Source organism: Pinus tabuliformis, chromosome 5_1 (genome assembly GCF_031772625.1).
Source record: "Pinus tabuliformis cultivar Carrire ecotype Pingquan chromosome 5_1, CPIR1, whole genome shotgun sequence".
NCBI lineage: Eukaryota > Viridiplantae > Streptophyta > Pinopsida > Pinales > Pinaceae > Pinus > Pinus tabuliformis.
In genome coordinates this window covers 87,156,073-87,180,556 of record NC_142305.1, presented here as the reverse complement: position 1 = coordinate 87,180,556, position 24,484 = coordinate 87,156,073, and the positions used below count along the sequence as shown (strand labels likewise).

Sequence of the window (24,484 nt, the reverse complement as noted above, 5' to 3'; positions counted from 1 at the left end):
TAATGCCGCCAAAAAAATCCAAGCAGGAACAGCTGCGGACAAAGTTGCAACCAGCTGGAGACTTCTAAGCAGAATGGAAGACTTGGCAGCTAAGCTTACAAATCCACATAGCCTATCCTTTCAGCATGTGCGAAGAACAGCTAATAAAGTAGCCGACAGACTAGCCAACCAAGGAGTTTCTAACTTCTTCTCAGGATCCTTGGACATAGTCGATGATGAACACCTCAAACAAGATTGCATCACCCTGGTGCAAAAGGATCTCTCCCCCCCGGATGCGGGTGGTTGCTAGCGCAATAGAGCCCATGGCTTGTCAACAGGGCAGGTGTCCGCCCGGACAAGCCACGTACCCCCAAAGGACATGCCTTAAACCCGCAAGCATGCAGCATTCAAGACCGGTAGTTAATACTGGCTGCAGAGCCGTCCCTCCGACATTCATTGCCAGCATTGAAACGCTAACCATGGCCCTTCAAAGCCGAAAGCTCGCGGACATTCCTCTGCACTTTTCGCCTGCACCGGTTCTGATCTGGAAGGAAGGGGCGGAAGCTCATTACTTCGGCTCTCTGTCTGACTGTGGGAACGATTGTGAAGGTTCAGGTGCCACAGACCTGAGCAATTGGAGAGCTGGACAATTCAACTGTGAGCCTGGTCGTTTGGAGGTTCTGCATTCATACAATCCGCAGTCTTGTGGAGGAATTGGGAGTCTGGTGCAGGGGAACAATTGGTGTACACACACCCGCCATCCGCTCTCCTTCACAATGCATCGTGAAAGGCTTCGGGGTATCAGTCGTCGGGGTAGTTTCAGTGGAAGAGCCCATTCCCCCTCCTCCTCCATAGAAGATTCCTCTGAGCATAGAAGACCGAGAGGCAGGCCTCCAGGCAGAGGAAGGATTGTGGAACCGCCGGAAAGAATGGAATGCGGGCATACAGAACACCCGATGGTAAGATATCGCCTCCCCTGTACTCTGGCCAATTCGACCTTCTTCGTCACTGTTTCAGTTGAACATTGCCGTAACCCGTGGGGTGATGATGATGCCCCTCATGCTGACCCTCCGCGGATTCCTGGGGTTGTCCCGACTGTGGAAATGGAATTTCCGGCCATCGACATGTTGAGGCCTGTTCATGACCCTGGAGCTGGTCCAAGCGAGCCTGTGCATCGCCATGGTGCTGGTCCAAGCGAGCCGGTGCAACGCCATGGTGCTGGTCCAAGCGAGCCTGTTCAGCGCATTGTTGGTAAGGGCAAAGCAATTCTCCAGCCTCCCTGCTGCCAGATGGAGGACGAGCCTCAGACCACGGATGAAGAATAGGGCGCGCTCCAGGTTTCTCTGCATGATTTTTCTTGCTGTCAGCTCTCCTTGCGACCACATATATGTCTGCAATCGGTCTTTTTGTACTCCAGTTCATGTGTCTATGTGTCCATCGTGGTTATCTGCTACTTCTGTTATGGTGTCTATGTGTCCATCGTGTCTATGTGTCTATCGTGTCTAAGTTGTCTCAGTCCATGTGTCGGCTTCGTAAGCGACACTCTGGATCCAGCTTTTGTATCCCTGTTATGAACTTTCTGGTGTTTACAGTTGGTCCCAGGACCAGTTTTACAGGGTCGCGGCCCTGGTGTAATATTGATAATGTAATTTGGCTCTCGATGTAATATATTTTAGCTCAGTCTTATTTAGAAAAAAAAAATATTTATTAATAATAATCTATTATTAATTCATGTTAATTATAAAAAAGGGTTACTTTTTTTACAATTTTCCCATAATGTTCATTTAGTAAAAATGAAACTTGACATATGAAATCTTCCAAACTTTAGACATGGTAGCCAAGAAAATAATGTTAAAGTTATATGTTTCACTTAACTTCTTTATAAATTTTTTTAGTGATTATAACACTTCAAGAAAGTGACATTGTTGTTAGTGATTATAACACTTCAAGAAATTGAAGAATTAAGATGGCTTGATTATTATTATTAGTGCATGAATAATATTTTAATGTCTACGAGATTAAAAAATAGTTTATGAGATCAGTTAAAAATAATTAAGGCATAAATAATATTAAAAAAAAACTAATTACATTTTTTATATTTTTCTCGTGAAAATGAAACGTCACATATGGAATCCTACAAACTTTAGACACGGTAGCGAAGGAAACAATGTGAAAGTTATATGTTTCACTTAACTTCCCTATAATTATTTTTAGCGATTAGAGCACTTCAAGAAAGTGAAGGATCAAGATGGCTCTATTATTATTATTAGTGCATGAATAATATTTTAACATTTACTAGATTAAAAAATAGTTTATGAGATCACTTACAAATAATTAATCCATAAACATATTTAAAAAAAACTAAGTACATTTTTTTATAATTTTCCCATAATATTTATTCAGTGAAAATGAAACTTCACATATGGAATTCTACAAACTTTAGATATGGTAGCCAAAGAGACAGTGAGAAAGTTATATGTTTCACTTAACTTCCTTATAAATGTTTTTAGTGATTATAACACTTCAAGAAAGTGAAAGATTAAGATGAATCTATTATTATTAGTAGTACATGAATAATATTTTAAGGTCTACAAACCGATTAATAATAAATTATTAGATCACCTAAAAATAATGAACGATATTTTACAGTCCGCTGGATTAAAAAATAATCTATAAGGCCACCTAAGAATAGTCTATTATTGCAATAACCTAACCTTAAATAAATATATAATTAACAATTTTAATTAACATTAGAAGACTTGAATGCTTGATCAAAGGGTATGGGTCATGACCATCCATACATAAAACGATTTCATTGCAGCTTCCCCGTCGCTTAAATTCGGTTGCACAACTAATTCGATTTTATATGAGACTTTTGTTATCCATATTGTAGATAAATGTCTTTCGGATTAATCACATCATTAAGATTTGGTCAACGTTTCGAACCAACTAATGTGGTTCATCCTCAGGGCAAGGTGAAAAAATCATACAATCTTTAAGAATAGATAGCAGGGATGCATCATAGCCCAGGGTTAGTTTCTACGGTGAATTCTATGAGAAAACATGCGGTGTTGCGACGGGTTCCCCTCTTTCCCCTATTGTTGCTAACTTATTTATGGAAGATTTTGAGTCCAAGGCTTTAGCCTCAGCTCAATTTCGCCCTAAGAAGTGGAAGAGGTTTGTTGATGACACTTGCATCATCTGGCCCCATGGTCTTGAGAAGTTGGATCTGTCTCTAAACCACCTTAATTCCCAATCTGATGGAAGTTGAGGTGGATGGATGCCTTCCTTTCCTTGACATTCTCCTCTCTAGAAGAATGATGGTTTCGTTTCTCACCAAGTTTTTCGCAAAAAAACTCACACAGAACAATACCTTCATGCTAGCTCTCATTGTTTTCCTGCTCAAAAATTTGGTGTTCTCAGCACCTTGGCTACCCGGGCTCTGAGAATCTCTAATGAAAATCACCAAGAGCAGGAAAAATCTCATCTCCTTGAATTTTTTAAAATTAATGGGTACAACAAAACTCAGAGCCTCAAGAAGAGTCTGTAAAGGACGTTTTGTTGATCATATCTCGAAGGTTCATCTCTCGTATATTCAAGGGACCACAGATAGGATTACCCATATCCTTAGAAGGAATAATGTGTCCTCTTTGTTCAAACCTCTAAGGACCATTATAAAATCTCTTGGTTCGGTTAAGGACCCTATCGACCCGAAGGACATGAAAGGAGTTTACCTTGTTCCATGCTCCCGCGGTATTCCTTATAGTGGAGAAATGGGTCAATCAATTAACCATAGGATCCATGAGCACGTTGCAGACATAAGATACAATCGTTCCCACTCTTCGGCTCTAGCTGAGCATGCGGAGAAATCCAAACACCATGTTTGTATTAAGGATTCCAAAGTCATTGCTAGGGTTGATTATTTCCACCACAGGAAGGTTTGGCAGGCGATCGAAATTGAAAGGAATGCTAGAAATCTCAACAGAGAGGATGGTTGGAAATTGAGTAAGAGTTGGATTCGAACCCTCTCCTTATGATCCTCTTGTCTTTGTCTTCCTTGTATTTTTTGTCCCTCCTCACCCCCCTTTTCTTTATATATTTTACCTTATTATTATTTACATAATTATAATAATTCTCAATCTCTAAGTACTTTATTTTAAAGTAAATTCCCTCCTCTCATTTTCTTTATATATTGATAGCATATATTATCCCTTATCTTTATTCATTTCCTAACCCTATTTGAACATAATTAATACTATTGAACTCTTAATTGCGTCATTAGCATATAATATTTTGAATCTAACTCTTAACTCCTCATTGCTTCATTAACATATAATATTTTAAATCTTAAGTCCTCTTTACCTTATTCTTTATAGTATATCATAGATCTAAACCTCATTAGTATTTAATATTTTTATAATCTCCTAACCGCTGTTGTTAGTGATATTTATAGGTTATTCTTAACCATCTTATTAATTTTTGGAGTATTCTTAACAATACTAATCTATTATTAAATCTATAATAATAAATAATTCCTATCCCTTTTAGAATATTTTGAATCCTACTCTTAACTACTCTTAAATTTATAAACTCATTATTAATTAAAATTATATTATTTCATTATTATATAATCTCCCATTCTCCTTTTATTAAAGAACTTATTTTAACTTTCTTAACAACTTATTACTATTATTTATCCAAACAAATAATTTATAACTATATTTAAAATAACTAAAATAATAAATAATTCCATTCTAACTTTTTAGAATTTCTATTTACCTATTTAACTAATCTCCATGGCTAACTTTTTAGAATTTCTATTTACCTATTTAACTAATCTCCATGGCTAGCTTTTCAACGGCTAGTTTTTCAACCATTAGTTTTCAACAGCAGGTTTTCAACTGCTAGTTTTTCAACCGTTAGTTCTCAACGGCTAGTTTTTCAACCGCTAGTTTTCAACTGCTAGTTTTCAACTGCTAGTTTTTCAACCGTTAGTTTTCAACGGTTAGTTTTCAACCGCTAGTTTTCAACTGCTAGTTTTTCAACTGCTAGTTTTCAACTGCTAGTTTTCAACTGCTAGTTTTTCAACCGCTAGTTTTCAACTGCTAGTTTTTCAACCGCTAGTTTTCAACTGCTAGTTTTAGGCTATGATGCATTCCTGCTATTTATTTTTAAAGATTGTATGATTTTTTCACCTTGTTCTGAGAATGAACTATATTAGTTGGTTCGATTAATCCGAAAAACATTTATCTAAAACTAATTAGATTCTCAGGTTCTCAAAACAGTTGCACCACCAAAACAAAAATGGAAAGGGAAGCTGCTGATTTTCACTGGAACGATATTCCTGAGGACTTGCAAAGGAATATATTTGCGTGGTTACCCGCAGAATTTGTCTACAGGTATCGGAGAGTGTGCCAAGAATGGAACGCCATCCTTTCATCTAAATACTTCTTAACTAGTATATGGGCAGAGACACCCAGCAACAGGCAGCCATGTTTGCTACTCTGCTATTCGAGTGCGGAAATTCCTTGTCTGGCTTTCGATTTCTACAAATGGACATGGAAACCCTGCTTCTCCCTTGGTTTCCTAACAGAGGAACTAGGGCCCCGCGTCGGCGCTGTTACAGTCATCTGTAGATCATCAGCGGCAGGCCTACTCTTGGTGAACTTCAAGATCCTTCTACGAAGGTATATGCGCCCCGATATTCGCGTTTGCAATCCCTATACGGGGACTTTCATCAACCTTGCCCCCATGTCATTGATAACGACCATTATAGATAAGTCAATCGTGGTTGATGGCCACGGGCAACCGGAAGACAATTTTAAAGTGGTGGTGTTGGGGCAAGCCGGCAGGGCGGCAGGATGTTTAGTGGAACTCTACGATTCCAGTGAAATTACATGGAATATCGCGGGACGTCTTCCGCCTGACTTGAGATTCTTTGAGGTACAGAATTTTACAGTCAAACGCCGGATGGTTTATTGCGATGGTGCGTTCTACATTTTAGGGCACCTTCCTCAGGAACCGTTGGGTATTGTGGGTTTCAGCATGCCGTCAAATGTTACTAGAGACGCAGAAACGCCGGTGCCCCTACTTCTTGCGCCCTTCCCTGAAGAGTTGCTTAATGATCGCCTCTCCTCACCTCGGCTTGTCACATGCGGGTCGCGGCTACTCGTCGTTGCAGCAATGAGAGAAGGGATTCGTATTTGGGAGTTTGAGAGTGACCACCGCCGCGCCCCAATCGGTTCATCGCCCTGGACGTGGAAGGAGATTGCAAGGGTGCCTGAATCGATATGGGAGGACTTTAAGACTATGAGGTTGGAGGAGAGTAGGAGACCGCCGTGGGAGGATTTTAGGATTAACGTTTTGCCCAGCATGCAGGAATGCTTTGATTGCATAGGTGTAGGGGATCACCTCTGCCTCTTACCATGGTGGAACTGTTACATTGCCAAACTGGAGCCAGAAGTAGCGCTCGTTTTATAATTTAAGGACAGGTTCATGGAGGTGGACTCCTCCATCTCCAACGGACGGCAGGCATCCATTCACGCCTTGGTCCCACGTCCTCCATGGCATGGCTTTTAAACCGTTTTGATTTGTGAAAAGTCTATCTTACCTTTTCGAATTGTGGTTCATATTCAATTTTTTAAAGCCTTAGTTTGATAAGGTTTCCAATTTGTCTTTAAAATTAAAATTATAGAATTTTTGGCGAGATTTTAATAGGATTTGGCAGTTTGAAAGATTTTGGCTACTTTATGGGTTTTTAATGGTGTTAATTAATCTATTTCAACAGAAAAACAAAAACAGTATTGAAACACCGCTATTGCCAGATTTTTTTGAAGAAAATGATAGTTAGATTTTTAGCCTTTTTTTGTTGTTGGGAGGGCATTTTTTTATTTTATGTAATATTTTTTTTTTTAATTTTTTTTTCAAATCTAATAAAATTTCATAGAATGATAAATTTGGATTTTGCAATTTATATATTTTGAACATTTCAAAAGAATCTAAAAACACCATATTAAAATGCATTCTAAATATAAAAATTATACAATTTCATGTCTATTTTTATAATTAAATTTAGTAGAAAAAAAATATATATAACAATTAAATAAATTTATATACAACTGAAAAACAATCTCTCTTTCTCTATCTCTTAAATTGCTCACTTTAATTATTTATTTGAAACATATACTTTTTGATTTAATATCTAATAGTTAAACTGTTCCAATGTCATGCAACTAAAGTAACGACCCGTCTATTTATTTATTTTTTTCTGTGGCAATAGGAGGACAAATGGGAAAGAACGGACAAATCGAAAAGACCATAACGACAAATCTGAAAGCCCATATGGTCTACCATTAATAGTGTTGTTGAGTCAAAATTCTGTGAAATTCTAAGATAAAAAAGTTTATTATTTATTTCAAGATGTAATTTAAGATATGATATTTCAAGGTAAAAAAGTTTATTATTTATTTCTAGATGTATTTTAATATTTTTTTAATAATGATAAGGTTTTATTTTATTTATTTATTATTTAAATATATGATAAATATTTATTGTTATGAAAGGTGTTCTAGTTTAATATGGAAGATATTGTTTTGTAGTATTTTATGTTAAATTAAAAAATCTAGATTACTAATTTTTATATCAATTTTTGTTGGGTATAATGTTTGGAATAAAAATAAAAATAACCCTATGTTAAAATAATAATTCTATATTATTAATTTGAGATTTACCAAGTTCCTAGAGAGATCAAATCTCTAGAAATTCGAATATCTTAAAATATCTTATAATTTAAGGACTACCAATCTCCAATAAAAGGCACACATCCATAAGGGGTTGGTCACACGTCCTCCATGGCGTGGCATTTAAAAGTCTCTATTATCATTTTGAATTGTGATTCATATTCAATTTTTTATTTTCATGTTATATTTTTTTGGTTCTTTTATTATTATTATTATATGAAATTTAATAAAAAAATTGGAAATGGTAATTCTTTGTAATGGTAAGTTTGGGTTTTATAATTTATATATTTTTAATATTTCAATTTTTTTAAATATACTATATTTAAAAATATATTTTAAACATAAAAAATGTAAATTTTTATAATTAAATTTTTTTTTTTTATAATTATTTAATAGTTAGATTGTTCAATTTTATATGCAACTAAAAAACAACTTGTTTAAGAGATTCCTCAAAAACCTGTTCAACAATCGATTCAACGAGTTGTTCAAAGTTCACCATAGACCTCTGTTCAAACAATTGCTTCACAATTGCTTCCAAGTTTTTCTTAGCCACCTATTCCAAGAGTATCACAAACTATCGTCCTAGTAACCCTTCAAATATCTATTCCTTAGACTATTCAGGTGATCCTGCAGGCTTCTGCTTATCAAATTGTTCCTACGATTCAGTCTATACCACAGATCCCTATTGGAAACCTATTGTTGGAGCAATGCAAACACCTTTTCAAGGTCAATCTTACTAGGTTCAACCTTTTCAAGGACAAGTTTTTCAAAGTCCACCTTTTCAAGGCCAAACTTTCTAAAACCCGCCTTTTGAGGGTTAATTCTTTCAAAGCCAGCCTATTCAAAGTCAATTTGTTCAAGGTCAACCTTTGTAAGTGCAACCTAGTCAGGGGAAATATTACATAGGTCAAATGGGTCAAGCTCAACCTTTCCAGATTCAACGATACCTCAATCATACTTATCAAGTCCCTGTTCAACCTCAACCTATTATGATTCACCTTGGCTATCCTGATGGAATTCCAATTCCAACTGCTCAAGCTATTCCAGGATATCCTAGAAATCTGCCTCTAAGGGTTTTGTCTTAACATGCAAGGTTATCAAAATTTATCACAAGACCCTAGCTGACAATTATTGTTTATTGCAATGCTAAATCTACTACATTTATCCCATTTAACTAATGGTCTTATTTATTATTGTCCTTTTTGGTCAGCAATTCCTACCAAGTTACCAAATTACATACCCAAATTCGAAGGTAAATCAAGAGAGGATATTCTAATCACGTGATGAAATGTCATCTTTGGTGTGCATAAAATTCCTTGATCGACGATTTCATCCATCTATGCTTTTTCCAATGAAGTTTAACTGGTTCGACAACTAAATGGTACATTGAGTTACCATGTGCCTCTTTCCAAAACTTTAACTCTCTGGAAACAAAATTTTTAACCCACTTTCAGTTACCAATCCATTATGATACCAGTACCGAACTATTGACTTCTTTAAAAAAATTAAAGTTGACCCACATCTCCAATCATATCCATGAATGGAGACGTAGACGACGCTTAGTTAAAGTTTTCATCCCAGATCAAATTTTAGATGAGTCGTTTGTAAAGTCATTTCTTCCCATTATCATGTAATATGTTTCCAAGGGAGGTGTCATTATGGAAGAGCATGTAATTTCCTGTGCCCAGTAATTATACTTAGTCTACACTCAATTTAGCACTTTGTACGAAAAAATCGTGAATTTATCTCGCCCTATGGGTGAACCCCTTATTACATCTCCTACATGATCAGGATCTAATGTTTCTGATGGCATTATAGGTTCAGTTAGCGAAAAATATAAAGGAAAAAAGAAGATTTCGAAAAATACTCAGACTTTAGCGATACAACATACACCATCTGAAAGCCTTCCTCCCGAAATTATTTCTGAGTTTAATTTCGTAGAATCATCAAATGGAAAGACAAAATCAACCGAGGGTGAAAAGAAGGGGAAAGGTAAGTCTAAACAAAATGCTACTCCAAAAGAGAAACCTGCTAAATTTGATCCTACCAACGAAAAATGAAAATCTCGCTATCCTTTCCTTATTTGCAATGAGGATCACTATACGAAGGAATATCCACATCAAGCAGAGGTTTCTAAATTAATTAAAGGTTCTCCAACTCTCGTTGTTTTGAAGGATCCATTTCCTTCTCGAGACAACAAAATGGTTTCTCATAACACATTTTCTTCTTCCAAATCACAAGATATCCTAATGATTTCTTCGCAGGAAGGTCTGATAGCTACGAGATCCAAAGATTATGGATCCAAGCATCCTGTTGAAAATGGAAATGAGGCTAGTTAATCTAGTCAACCTTCCAATCCAATTCCTCCTTATCTTTCTGAACCATTATAGATTGGGAAGACATGATGATCCGACCACCTCCTAAGGGTGTGCTTCAGAAATCAGCTTTCAACCCGAATGCTACAGATGCACAAAATTATAACATTGTTGAAGACCTATCTATGTCTCCTTCCACAATGTCAGCTCTAGAAGTGTTGCAAACATGCCCAACATAGTGAAAGATTTTAATTTCGGCTATAGGATCTATTGATCCACAATGTTCTAACTAAATTATCTTTGATCTTGAGAGTCATATCCTGAGACACCCTTATCAACCGGAAATCCAGATTCCAGTTTTTGTTAAAACTAGACAAGTATTTTGTACAGTTGCTGACAAGAATAATTTTAGGGGCGAATGTTCGCCCTTTGGCGAAATTAAGGGGTTTTAAATTTTTAGTGGGCGAATATTTTGTATCATAGTACATTTTTACAAATCACCTCAAATAGCCCACCTTATTTTAAGGGAGAGGGTAAAAAAGGTAAATTTAGCCCTTGAAATTAGGACTTATAACCTTCCATTCGCCCATTTTCAAGAATAGATTTTATTTAAGTGAATCCATTTGCCCATTTTCAAGAATAGGTTTTATTTAAGTGAATCCTATGGGTCAAATACCATATTTATAAAAGAGGTATGGTAAATTAATAAAAATATAAATAAATGAGAGGTATGGTAAATAAATAAAACATTTTTTATATTTACTCCATAAGTCACCTTATATACATGTAAGGGTGTAAAAAAATAAAAATATAAGTAAAATGGAGGTATGGTAAATAAATAAAACGTCTTTTTATACTTACTCAAAAGGTATGGTAAATAAATAAAAATATAAATAAACTAGACATATCGTAAATAAATAAAACCTCTTTTTATATTTAGTCCATAACCCTCGTTCTATTTATGAAGGCTCAAGAAAGAGGTTTTATTTAAGTGAATCCTATGGGCCAAATACCATATTTGTAAAAGAGGTATGGTAAATTAATAAAAATATAAATAAACGAGAGGTATGGTAAACAAATAAAACATTTTTTTATATTTACTCCATAAGTCACCTTATGTTTACAAACACTCAAAAAATGGGTTATATTTAGGTGAAACCTATGGCCAAAATACTATGGGACAAATACCATGGACTAGATTGTTATTAATACCATGCAAAAAACCATTATTAACCCTAATATTAGAATTAATAAAAATAAAAATGGCACATAGTATTGACCCATGGTATTCACCAAAATGGCACATGGTATTGACCCATGGTATTCACCTGGAATGTAGCCTATTTAAATGGGGGAATTAAACGAGCATGTAGCCTATGCTAAGATTCACTAGGACTTTACAAAGTTTTATTATTTAGTGAAAAACTCGCCAAGATCTTACAAGATTTTATAATTGAGTAAAATATTCTAATAAAAATAAAAATGGCACATGGTATTGACCCATGGTATTCACCAAAATGGCACATGGTATTGACCCATGGTATTCACCTGGAATGTAGCCTATTTAAATGGGGGAATTAAACCAGTATGTAGCCTATGCTAAGATTCACTAGGACTTTACAAAGTTTTATTATTTAGTGAAAGACTCGCCAAGATCTTACAAGATTTTATAATTGAGTAAAATATTCGCCATGCCTGGTGAGAGATTCGCCAAAAAATTATATATACATATTATATTATTGATAAAATCGCCTTCCATTTTTCCTATATACCATGGAGATTCGCCCATTTATTATATTTATAAATTTAGGGGGGGTTCTTAAAATTTTCCCTGGTTGTTGATTGAGGAGCTTCTACATGCATTATGTCAATTTCTTGTTGGAAATTTTTACGCTATCCAACCATTAATCAATATCCTACTACTCTGAAAGCCTTTGATGGAATAGGTTTTCGTGGGATCCTGAATGATTTTCCCTTAGAGCTAGAGGGAAAAACTGTCGCAATTGGAGTTGAAGTTGTAGATGCTCAGCTAGATTACAACCTTTTGATTAGTCAAATTTGGACCTGTGCGATGTCAGCAGTAGCCTCGTCACTGTTCCGAATGATAAAATTTCCTCACAAAGGAAAAATTGTCAAAGTAGACCATTTGTCTTACTACACTTCAGAACCCTAACTTTGCGGGGAGTATACCTTTTGTCGGAAAAATGAATTTTGCATATGAAGATATTGGTGTTGGTTTACTCAAAGACTCGTCACTGATGGGAACCTTTGTGATGACTCCACCGTATTTTCCTTCTTATTTTGTCGATGTAAACATGATTAAATCAAGCACTATGCAATCTTCTGATCCATTCATAGTGCCCTTAGAGTCTGAGTTATCCTCCTATGGAAATGAGATGCCTTTAAGCCCTTTTGAATTGTCTTATCAAGCAGTACAATCATTTTTCAACCCAACATCTTCAAATATTGATCGAGCGGATATGGTCAATGAAGATTATCCTCCTTTGCCTTGGTTTGAACCAGTTTCACTTTCTGATCCTTTCGATTTTGTGTTTCCAATTGACGAAATTATCATGGAGATTATGAATTCAGATGAAATGTCATGGAACGATCACCGTCATCGTTCATTTGTTCTAGCTAACCTTGACAAAATCGATAATTATTTTTCAAATATGTTTTCACCTAAGATAGTAAATAGTCCAAAATCACCCATCTTAGTGTTTCAATCTGAATCTGAAAGGAACTTGGAATATATCTATGAAAAGTGCCATTGACATCTCCGTTAAAATAAGAATTTTTGAAAATATTCATGTAGTTTCCTCATGTTCAATCAAAGAAATTCAAACATATAAGGCCCAATTTCAAGAAGTCTATAACATTTTTTCTTGGTGTTATGAGGAAATTCCAGCAATTCATCCAAGTATTATAATACATGAAATTAAGACTTACCGAAATGCCAATCCTGTCAGAAAATGATTACATCCAGTGCATCTGAGGAAAGTTGTTGTGGTTAAAGTTGAGGTCGAGAAACTTCTCAAAGAAGGTTTTATCTACCCGGTTCCCTTAACTCATTGGGTATCTAATATCGTACATGTTAATAAGAAATAGGGAACCATTAGAGTATGTGTCGACTATAGGGACATTAATAAGGCTTGTCCAAAAGACAATTATCCTACTCCCTATATCGATCAAATCATCGATGAATGTTGTTAAACACACACATGGCAGAAACATAATATTAAAGATAAGCAGGAGAGTACATCTATTATTAACAAATGATATACATTTATAGTACATTTGTGTGACCGTTGGGTTCCACATCCCAAGGTCGCTTGGACTTCCTTAGTCTATTCGGCTTCCACACCAACCCTTAGAGGATTAGGTGTCCAACATTTCCCCCCTTAATCTGAAGGGTTATGTATGAGTCCAAGAAGAGAGTTGTAATACAAAATGTGCAAAAAACATGGCAGCACTAGGCTGAATGTGCTCTCTGAAATGTTGGTATAAAGGGTGATGGTTTAAGGATGACCACCAACACTGGAATGCTTATTGCAGTTCCCATAACTCTTCCAAGTCTGGCATGAAGCTCAGGTCTTCTGCTAGAGGAATTGCTCCTAATGTTTTGAAGATTGAAACCTTCAACCATGAAAGAGAGGTCTCACCTGGCATAAAAGGGAGAACCTCAACCTAAAAAGGGAGGTCTCAACCTGTCATGGTTTAAGGATGACCAACAACTCTGGAATGCTTAATGCAATTCTAGGAACTCTTCTAAAACTGGCAAGAAGTTGAAGTCTTCTGCTAGAGGAAGTGTCCCAATTCTTTGAAGAGGTATCACCGACTGAAGGCATGCTTAGGGGCATGTTTGTCTCTGGTTACAACTCTAAATCTGGTATGGTAGGTTTTGGCTCAGGCTCGCTTGATCTGGCTTTGAAGCTTGTAGATGACCATCATTTTCTCCCGTGTCAGATACAAGGTGAGAAGATGAAGAAATATCAACTGCAAGACTATTCAATACTCTAGAAAAAGTTCTAACATATGACTGGAATATCTTCTTGGCTGTTGATGCCCATTGCCAAGAAGTGATCCATCTAAGTTGAATCTTTGTTCTTGCGGGAGGTTTGTTTCTGAAGCATCTGTTTGAAGAATGATTGATTTTATGACAATTCTTACATGGATGAAGATCAAAACAATGATTTTTCAAATGGCCAACTCAGTCATAGTGTTCGCATTTCACAATCTGTTGCTGTGGAAGAGGAGTAGAATCCGGAACAGTTGAAGGTGGACTGTCATGAAGGCATCCAACACTCTGAAACTAGATGGGTTTTGAGTAATTTGGAATGTGAAAGGACACATCCTTCTCATATCCAAGACCTGTTCTGTGCTTATTATAGATAAGCTCTTCCCGAGGTCTGATGACCGACTTGGGAAGTGCAAATTGAATTTCTGCACTCGCATGCAAATTTGCTTCTGAAATGAGCACTGGATCTGAATCAACTTTCTACTTATGGGAGTCTATTTCAATGTTTTGAATAGAAACAATTTCAGAATGATGACTCCTCTGTTTTAATTCTTCTTGCTGAAGCTAAGATTCAAGCTCCAAAAATTCTACCTTTTCTTGTGTATACTGCAGATAGGTTTTAATATCACAGAGAGTGTTCTTGCTGATTTTCACTATATCATGATCAGTAGAATGCATCAAAGTTATCAAGAATTCTAATACTTCAGTAATTTGAGTCATTTTCTCCAATGTCAAACTTACACTTTGAAATTTGTTCACGACTATGAACCAATGTCACTGCAAGGTATTCTCAAACTTTGTTCTCCCAGAAAACTACAAAAATCAAGTGATATTCTTCCTTGAGGAATGAACCAAAAGTAATATTTTAACTCTACAATTATTCTCCAAATCAACACACAACAATGGTTGGTTGCATTCATATACAAGGAAAAGTATATTGTGCATTCCCAAACGATGAGACTCAAAACAAGAGATAGGTCAATATCAAATTTGGTTACATAGACCTCAGTCCAGCATCATGGTGACGATAAAAAATCTTGTGCAAAATCGTTACAGCCCTAGTTTCTCCTCAGGGCATATTGTGGCTTTCAAGTACTTGAAAATAAACATTTTCTCGTACCTTTTCAAATTCTCATGGCATTGACTTGCTCCATATGAATAATGGAATGGAAAGGGTGTAATGCATTCAGGAGTCGAACTCATTGTAGATCAAGTCAGATGCTTTGCCATCAAACATATGAAGTGACGACCTTTATGGAATCTTTCAAGCTCTCTTTAGGAATAATCAGTTGTGGAAACAATCATTGTTAAGCTACAGGTGACCATTCTATGCAAAAGAAGACTTGGGTTGGCTCGGAAATGAACAAGTGCAGCTATAGTCTGGTTAACCTCTAGCGTGGGTTAGCTTAATCTTGTATTGTGCTCCTTTCAACGAATGTCCAAGAGAGGCTCTCGGTTTTGCCTTATAAGCACAAGAAGGAGGATACATATGTGTACGTTCAACCGACAATTTCCATACAGAACTCATGCCCAAAATGATAAATCTTCCCATAGTTGATATATATTTTTAGTAGTGAATCTTGGCTTCCTGAAGTGGCCTCTGACAAATGCAAAAGATTCGTCTTTTTCCATAACTTTGAATGTGAACCATCTGATGTTAAACTCGGTTTCAAATTGAGGATGTTTTCGAAAAGGACATGGAATACCTTAAGTTGGTCAAAGGTCTTTAGTTCAGTAATCAAGCATGCAAGATACCTGTGGAAAATTGCGTTGGATGAGGGACAATGTGAAAAGACATTTGATAAACTTGTTTACAAAGGAGAAACTCCACAATTTCCTTTCAAGTGGTCGCGGTTAAAGAACATCAGGTTCTTGAGTTATCGACCACAAAATTTGATGCTACATCAAGAGATACCCTCCTCGAATCTCAAACACATAGAATTGGATGGAAGCCTCTATTCTATCTGTCAAATCTCTCTCAGTGATATTCAGCAGCTCCGAGTTTTGCAAGTCCTGAGTTTCATTAATTTTCAAAATTTAGAAAAACTGTCAGAAGAGTGGGGTGACTATTTAAGAGATAATTTGAAAGAACTAACTCTGTCGCATTGCATAGCTATGAAGCAATTAACAGGATCCATTTCACAGCTTACAAGTTTAAGAATATTGAAATTAGATAATTTTTGTAATCTAAGGTGGTTGCATACAAATTGTGAACCACTGCGCTATTCTTTGCAAAAACTCAACATGTGGAAATGTGTGAGCCTCAAATTGCTTCCTAACAGTTTTGGCAAAGCTCTAGATTCGGACTCAACGTGCTTATTCCAACACAAAGGAATTTTGTCAGGTTCCCCTTAGTATGGGAGCGTTTCAGATTATGAAACTGATGAAGATTAGGGGATCACACCATGCAAGAGCAGGAATTGTGTGAACAAAGGAATGGCAGAGATGATAGAGGTAACAACATCTAATCTAACAAATGCTCAGAAAGGCATAATTAGGAGGAGATCATTGGTTTACAAAGGCCACAAAAACAGGTGGCTCACACTTGAGCAGGGAAGGAGATCACCTGCTCTGATACCATGTTAAACACACACATGGCAGTAATATAATACTAAAGATAAGCAGGAGAGTACATCTATTTTTAATAAATTATATACATTTGTAGTACATTTGTGTGACCATTGGGTTCCACATCCTAACGTCTCTTGGACTTCCTTAGTCTATTCGACTTCCACACCAACCCTTAGAGGATTAGGTGTCCAACAAATGTGCCGAAAATGAAATATTCTCATTTATGGATGGATTTTCTAGCTACAATCAAATCAGCATACTCCAATCTGATCAACATAAAACCACATTCATTTTCCATGGGGACTTTTTCATATCGAAAAATCCCATTTAGTTTAAAGAATGTAGAAGCAAGTTTTCAATGGGCTATGTCTTATGCATTTCACGATATCAAGCATATTGTGCAACCATATTTGGATAACTTGCTGGCTCATTCATTGAGACAACAAGACCATCTAATGCATTTGAGATAAATTTTCATCAGATGTCGCCATTACAATATTCGCTCGAATCCACATAAGTGTGTTTTCTGTGTGAAATCTGGTCGATGGCTATGATTTCTTGTTTCAAAGGAAGGCATTCGTGTTGATCCATTGAAGGTTGAGGCTATCTTGAAATTACCTCCTCTTGCCAATCTATGCCGACTCCAAAGTTTTCAAGGGAAAGCAAACTATCTACATCAATTCATCCAGAACTATGTCGAGTTGACTAAATGTTTTACTTGACTTTTGAAAAAGGGCATCCCACTTATCTGGGATGAAGTGGCTGAAAAAGCCTTTGATGCACTTAAATATGCATTGACCCATACACCATTGGTGCATCCTCCCTATTATGACCGAGATTAATTTTTATACTTAACAGTGTTCGATGCCACCATTGATATGGTCCTAATTCAAGAAGATGGGTCGAACAAAGAGCATGTGATTTATTACTTAAGTCGTAATTTAACCAAAACTGAAGCAAAATATGCACATTTAGAGAAATTCACCTTGGCAGTTATTCAAGTTGTCCAACGTTTCCATTACTATATCCTATTACAAAAAACTACGGTGATTTATGATTGCAACTCCATGGTTTATATTATTACCTGGCAATTTCTAGGGGGAAAGCATTCCAAATGGATAGTCATCCTACAGGAATTCAATTTGGAATTCATGAAATCCAAATATATGAAATCATTAGTTTTTGTTGAGTTATTATGTGACTTTCCCCATATTGAAATTGAAAACGTGGCAGAAGATTCTCTTCCAAATTCTCTTCCAGATGAATCTTTGTTTCTAATCAGTACTTTAGATCCTTGGTATGGAGATATCATCATTTATATTCAAACCCATACATTTCGGCCAGAACTGAGTCGAGCTGATTGTCACCAAATCCAGTATCAATCCTAGCAATACAATATTGTTTGTGACAACCTTTTTCGTTGTGGCGCTGATTCTATTTTCCGACGACGTTTAATTCATGTAGAAGTGGAAAAGGCATTAAATGATGGTCAATCTGGAGCTTGTGGCGATCAAATGTCAAGGTTTTCCACTGCTCAAAAGATCTTACACATAGGATATTTTTGGCCTTCTATGTTTAAAGTTTGTATAACTGAAGTCCGCAAATGCCATAATTGTTAGATTTATGATTGAAAAATGCATGCACATGTAGCTCCTCTTCCCCCAATCATTGTTGTTAGTCCTTTTGTGAAATGGGGCATTGACTTTCTTACATGTAACCCTCACTCGGTTGGGGGGCATAGATATATTATCCTTGCAGTAGATTATTTTACAAAATGGTCTGACGCGATGCTAACATGTAAGGATGATGGTGAAACAACATTCTATTTCGTGTTCAGTCATGTAATTTCTTGGTTTAGAGTACCACAAGCTATCATCATGGACCATGGTATCCATTTTCAAAACTATATGATGAATGATATTACCATGATAGAACAATATATGTAATGAAAAAGAAGACAACAACACAACCATAAGAGACAATAGATTGGTCCAAGACCAGGGAAAAACCCCACAAGGGGGAAAACCCTTTCAAATCTTCTTCTTTATTAAATCGTCATAAAAAAATTTCAACAAAGAGTACAATGAGCCTAATACATGAACTTGTAGCACAAATTTATGGAAGATATTGCATATCTACAAAACAATAGAGAGAAACCATTGATCCATTATACCATTGAATCCAACTTAAGGAAACTATCAAACCCTAGATCAAACCCTTGGACGCTCCCAAAAAGACTTACTACGTGCGTCTGAAACTCCCTGGACGCTCCCTTAACCACTCTATGAGGGCATCTCTTTCTGACCCAGACACTCTGAGGAAGATTGTATGTGTGCGTGCAGGGTCAATCTCATGCAGAATTGATCCAAACCCCTAGACGCTCTCTTCTATTTACTGTGCATGCATATAGGACTGCTCATATGCTCCCTTGACCACTTTGTGTGAGCGTCCGTGGACCAACACTGTCTGATCTACTTCAAAAACCCTAAAGCTCCCTTCAGGCCTTTGTGTGATCATCTGAGACTTCCTAGATGCTCCCTTAGCCACTGTGTGGGTGTGTCTGGGGACTAAAAAGCTCAGTTACGTGCCTTCATCTGAGAAACAAAAACCCTATATTCATGTGAGCTTCATCCATGTGATTTCAAACCCTTGCGTGAACTTCTTCCATCTGACCTATGCGAACCAAGACAAAAGAAGAGCGTAGAATATGACTTGATCAATGTGTGGAATGAGCTTGAGGTATATTCTATTTATAGGCTTCCATGAGGGTCCACTTGGGGTTAACGATGACCTATCCAATTTTACATGTGCTTAGGACAAACCCATTCCATTATACATGAGTGGATAGAAGCATTTAAAAATCACATTCCACTTGTCCAAATGGGGTGATATTTAGGTCGATTTTGGTCCTCTCGAAAAGAGGAATTTAATGCAATCATTATCTAGGTCATATGAGTTCTCCAAGGTGGACTTTGACCCTATTTAAAAAAATTAACAAATGCGGTGATCCCAGAATGACGGGTATGAATGCGGTGATTGAATCATTCGATATGAATTGCGGTGACACATTAGTAACCAAACTAAACTATTTGACACCAATGTTCTTAATATGTGGTGAACTAAATGATTTTTAAATTAAATATCTTATTCTTTGATTTGAAACCGAAAACTCATTCAAATACTTTTCATATTATCCATTGGATGATGTATTAGACAAAGAATATTCTTTTGAAATCAAATCTTGTCCACTCATTTATTTCAAAATCAAAATTCCTCAAGCCCATTCCTGTAGGAATTTACAGGGTAAGTTCCTCAGAAAAAACACCAAAAGGACACCGCTCACAACCAGATCTCAAATCAATACACCAGTATTTTTGACGTGGTTAAAACCCTCAAAGTGCAAGGAGGGAAACAGTCCACGGCCTGTCCCAACGTGGGTACTACAGGCAATTTATTAATCAAAGAATGAAAATTTACATAAGCTTCTCTCATGCACGGATTACCCGAACAATGACCCTCCATGCGCTTTAAATAGAACTCATGGACCAATCGGGTGTCAAGCCACGGATCAAGTGTCGGTAATACCGAGGTGAGAGTGAACCGTCGGATCACTACATATCGTGACCGTCGGATTGTAAGTTACAAAATGTACAACGGTAAAGAAACACACTTTACCTAACTCTAACCTAACTCTATACTAGACCAAGTTGAACTTAACTATATCCTATGTGTCGGAATATCCTAACATCCCCCCTTAAGAACAACTTGGGATAGGATTGAAGAATTTACAAATATGACACAATAGGAGAAGGAAGGAGGCACTAGAGCCTATTCTCCCTTAGTGACAACTTCCTGAACTCCAAGCATATATCGAAGTTTAGTGAACTTCGCCTCTGTGAGAGCCTTTGTGAAGATGTCTGCAACCTGATCATCTGTAGGACAATATTGCACTTCAAGAACATGGTCATGAATGAGCTTTCTGATGAAGTGCATGTGTAGTTCAATGTGTTTGCTGCGTTGATGCTGGACTGGATCTTTGCATAGCTGAATGGAACTTTGATTATCACACCAAAGTGTGGTTGTATGCTGCTGCTCAAAGCCAAACTCTGATAGGATCTGACGAAGCCACAAGGCTTCCTTACTAGCTTCCACGACCCCACGATACTCTGCTTCTTCTGACGAAAGAGAAATGGCAGCCTGTTTCTTACAAGCCCATGTAATAGGTCCTGAACCAAGAGTGAAGACATAACCGGCAGTAGACTTCCGATCATCAGGGTCACCAGCCCAATCAGAATCAGTGAAACCAACTAATAGAGGAGCAGCTTTGGCACTGTAATGAATGCCAAACTGAACTGTACCTCGAACATAACGAAGTATTCTTTTAGCTGCTTTCCAATGACTTTCACGGGGGTTTTGCATAAAACGAGCAACAAGGCCAACAACAAAGGAAAGATCAGGACGAGTATGGGTTAAATACAAGAGTTTTCCTACAAGTTGACGGTATAAGGTAGCATCAACTTCAGGAGAAGTACAAGAGACTGAAAGTTTGACTCCAGACTGAAAGGGAGAAGGGGTTGGCTTATAGTCTTCCATGTGAAAATGACGAAGAATATCACAAGCATACTTGGACTGGGAAAGGAAAATACCCTCCGTGGATTGCAAGACTTGAAGACCGAGAAAATAGTGTAAGTGTCCTAAGTCTGTCATTTCAAATTTCTTTTTAAGGCTGGTTTTCACATGGTTTATAAGGTTGGGATCACTACCAGTAAGAATAAGATCATCAACATAAAGAACAAGGATGATAAGAGAGTTGCCCACTTTCTTGGTGTAGACAGTATTGTCAGAATGACACCTAGAAAAGCCAGATTCTAAAAGAAAGCTATCCATTTTGGCATACCAAGCCCGAGGAGCTTGCTTGAGGCCATAAAGGGATTTCTTAAGTCGAAAAACAAGGCTGGAGTCTATTTGTATGAAGCCAATGGGTTGTTCCATATAGATTTCTTCCTGCAAGTCCCCATGCAAGAAGGCAGATTTAACATCCATCTGATGGACTTCCCATTTTAAAGAGGCAGCAAGGGAAAGAACAAGGCGGATAGAGTTCATTTTGGCAACAGGGGAGAAGGTTTCAGTGTAGTCAATGCCTTCAACCTGTGAAAAGCCCTTAGCAACGAGACGAGCTTTATGTTTATCAACTTTCCCATCTGGTCCATACTTGGTTCTGTAAACCCATTTACATCTAACAAGTTTGCGTCCCTTTGGTAGAGGAACAAGATCCCATGTATCATTTGTCATTAATGAATGATATTCTTCATTCATAGCTGCTTCCCAATGTGGATGGCCTGAAGCTTCTGCAAAGTGTCAGGATCATGATTTACTGGAGCTTGAGCCAGTAAAGAAGAGGCTCTTTCAAACTGAGAACATGTACGTCGCTGATCTGTAGGATCACCGGCAAGATCACCTGCTGCATCCCGAGTAGCACAGACCCATCTTGGAAGTTGAGGATCTTGAGAAGGTGGGGGAGGATTATCATCCTCGCTTTCATCATCTGAAGAAGAAATGTTTTCAAAAGTAGAAGAGATAGGAAGAGGTGGCACATCCGCCGGACTAGGCTCGCAGGCCGATTTATTTTCATCAAATTTTACATCTCTTCTAATGATAACATTTTTGGACTTAAATGGAATGAGTCTATAACCTTTTACATCTTCAGAATATCCAACAAAAGTACATTTCTCACTCTTAGGTTCTAAAGCTTTATTCTTTTCATCTGGAATATGGGCCCATGCTTCACTTCCAAACACACGAAAGTGACTTACATCTGGTTTAATGGAACTCCAAGCTTCTTCTGGAGTGATATTCTCTAGAACCTTAGTAGGAGTGCGATTGATTATATAATTTGCACAATTAATTGCTTCGGCCCAAAAACTAAGACTGAGTCCTTTAGATTGCAGCATACAATTAGCCATTTCCTTTAAGGTGCGATTTTTCCTTTCAGCTACACCATTTTGTTGTGGAGTGTATGGAACAATATGTTGCATTTGAATTCCATTTTCGGTGCAAAAGTTGATGAATGTGTTTTTAACATATTCTCCACCATTATCAGTTCTTAGCTTAAGAATTTGATGTCTAGATTGTTTTTCAACAAAGGCTTTGAAGGCCAAAAAGGTGTTAAATACTTCGCTCTTGAGTTTTAAGAAGTATACCCAAGTGCGTCTGGAGAAATCATCAATGAAAGTTAAGAAGTACTTGCAGCTAGAGAATGAAGCAACAGGAAGAGGACCACATAAATCATTGTGTACAAGCTGTAAAGGGGCTGAGGCGTGCCAAGAGGCACGTTTGTCAAAACTGTCCCGATGATGTTTTCCGAGTACACATCCGGAACAAACACCATCTCTGCAAGATACCATAGGAAGACCTGTCACCATATTTTCTTTACATAGATGCTGAAGGGAGCGATAGTTTAAGTGACCAAATCGCTCATGCCAAAGTTTGCTCACTTCATCATTATGAGCAATAAATACTGAGGGAAGATTTGATGACCCAGAGTTGTGAAACTTATACAACCTTTTGGAATCATCAGCAAGACCAGTAGCTAGAATCTGTTTAGGATCTTTTAGATCCTTGATTACAACATCATGAGGTGAAAATTCAACAATTTTACCTTCACCTGAATGAGTTATCTGATAGACAGATAGAAGGTTGCAGGATAAGGTTGGAACACATAATACATCATTAAACTGACCATTGTCTAGATGAACAGTTCCAGTCCCTACAACATTAAGAGATCTATCATCACCAACATATATATTTTTGGTGTTACAATCATTTAAAGAAGAAAACATGGCTTGGTTTTTGGCCATGTGACAAGAGGCTCCAGAATCAATGAGCCACTCATGAGAATGAGAAGAAGAAGAAGATACATTTAATGCATAACCAGACTGAGATGATTGACAATGACATGCAGAAAGTGCCATTCTGGAAGTTGAAGTTGAAGTAGGCTCCACATGGATGTTATGTTTCTTCATTGCGGCTTCCAAGGCTTCCATCTTCTTAAAGCATTTAGATTCTAAGTGGCCATCTCGATTACAAAAGTTACAATGTCTATCAGTCTTCTTCCATTTTTTTTTATTGGTCTTATCATTTTGCTGAAATGATCTTTCATTTTGAGGCTGAGATGGTTTAGGACCATTCTTTTGAGGATATGACTTCTTAGGATTCTTTGAATTTGGTTGCTGCTGGGCGGCTAACGCTTTCGTGGAAGAGTTTCCAAGATTAAGAAGACCAAGGTGTAAGAGTTTTTCTTGTTCTCTTATTAAGGAATCACAAAAGGAGTCAAAGGAAGGGGCCTTGTAGTCTTTTCCTTGACAAATGAAAGCTTCCCTTGTAGAATGGAAAGTGGAAACAAATACAGAGTAGGCTGGTCCCAACTTAGTAAGGATGGAATAAATAAGGTTACCATCTTCTTTCTTAACTTTAACACCTTCCAAGAGATATCTAAGGGTCTTGAATTTGGACAAGAAATCTTCAATGCAAGAAAAATTATTAGGATCCAAAGTAAGCAACTCATTTTCAAGTTGATGGGCTCTAATTTCATTTTTAATCCCAAAAACTTTAGCGAGTTTTTCTAATGCTTCATGAGGAGTCTCAAGGTCTGCAATGTGGAATCTAAGATTAGGAGAAATAGACATCCCTATCAAACCACGTGCTTGATCTTGTCTATTTTCCCATTTTGCAACCTTGTCTTCATCTTTTGGTTTCTTCTCTTGGTCTGTGGCTATTCTGAAGAGACCTTTACTTCTAAGTAAATCTTCCATGTAGGCTACCCATTGGAAGTAGTTAGCGCTGTCAAGAATGACTTGGCATGG

At 37.1% G+C, this 24,484-nt stretch overlaps 1 protein-coding gene across 1 annotated transcript; it reads left to right on the top strand.

Moving 5' to 3' along the window:
- The first annotated feature begins 5,283 nt into the window (after positions 1-5,283).
- On the top strand, positions 5,284-6,459 carry LOC149163580 (F-box only protein 6-like). Its single transcript, XM_089429180.1, has one exon. The coding sequence runs from the start codon at positions 5,284-5,286 to the stop codon at positions 6,457-6,459; it is 1,176 nt and encodes a 391-aa protein (XP_089285306.1).
- Positions 6,460-24,484: the final 18,025 nt, after the last annotated feature.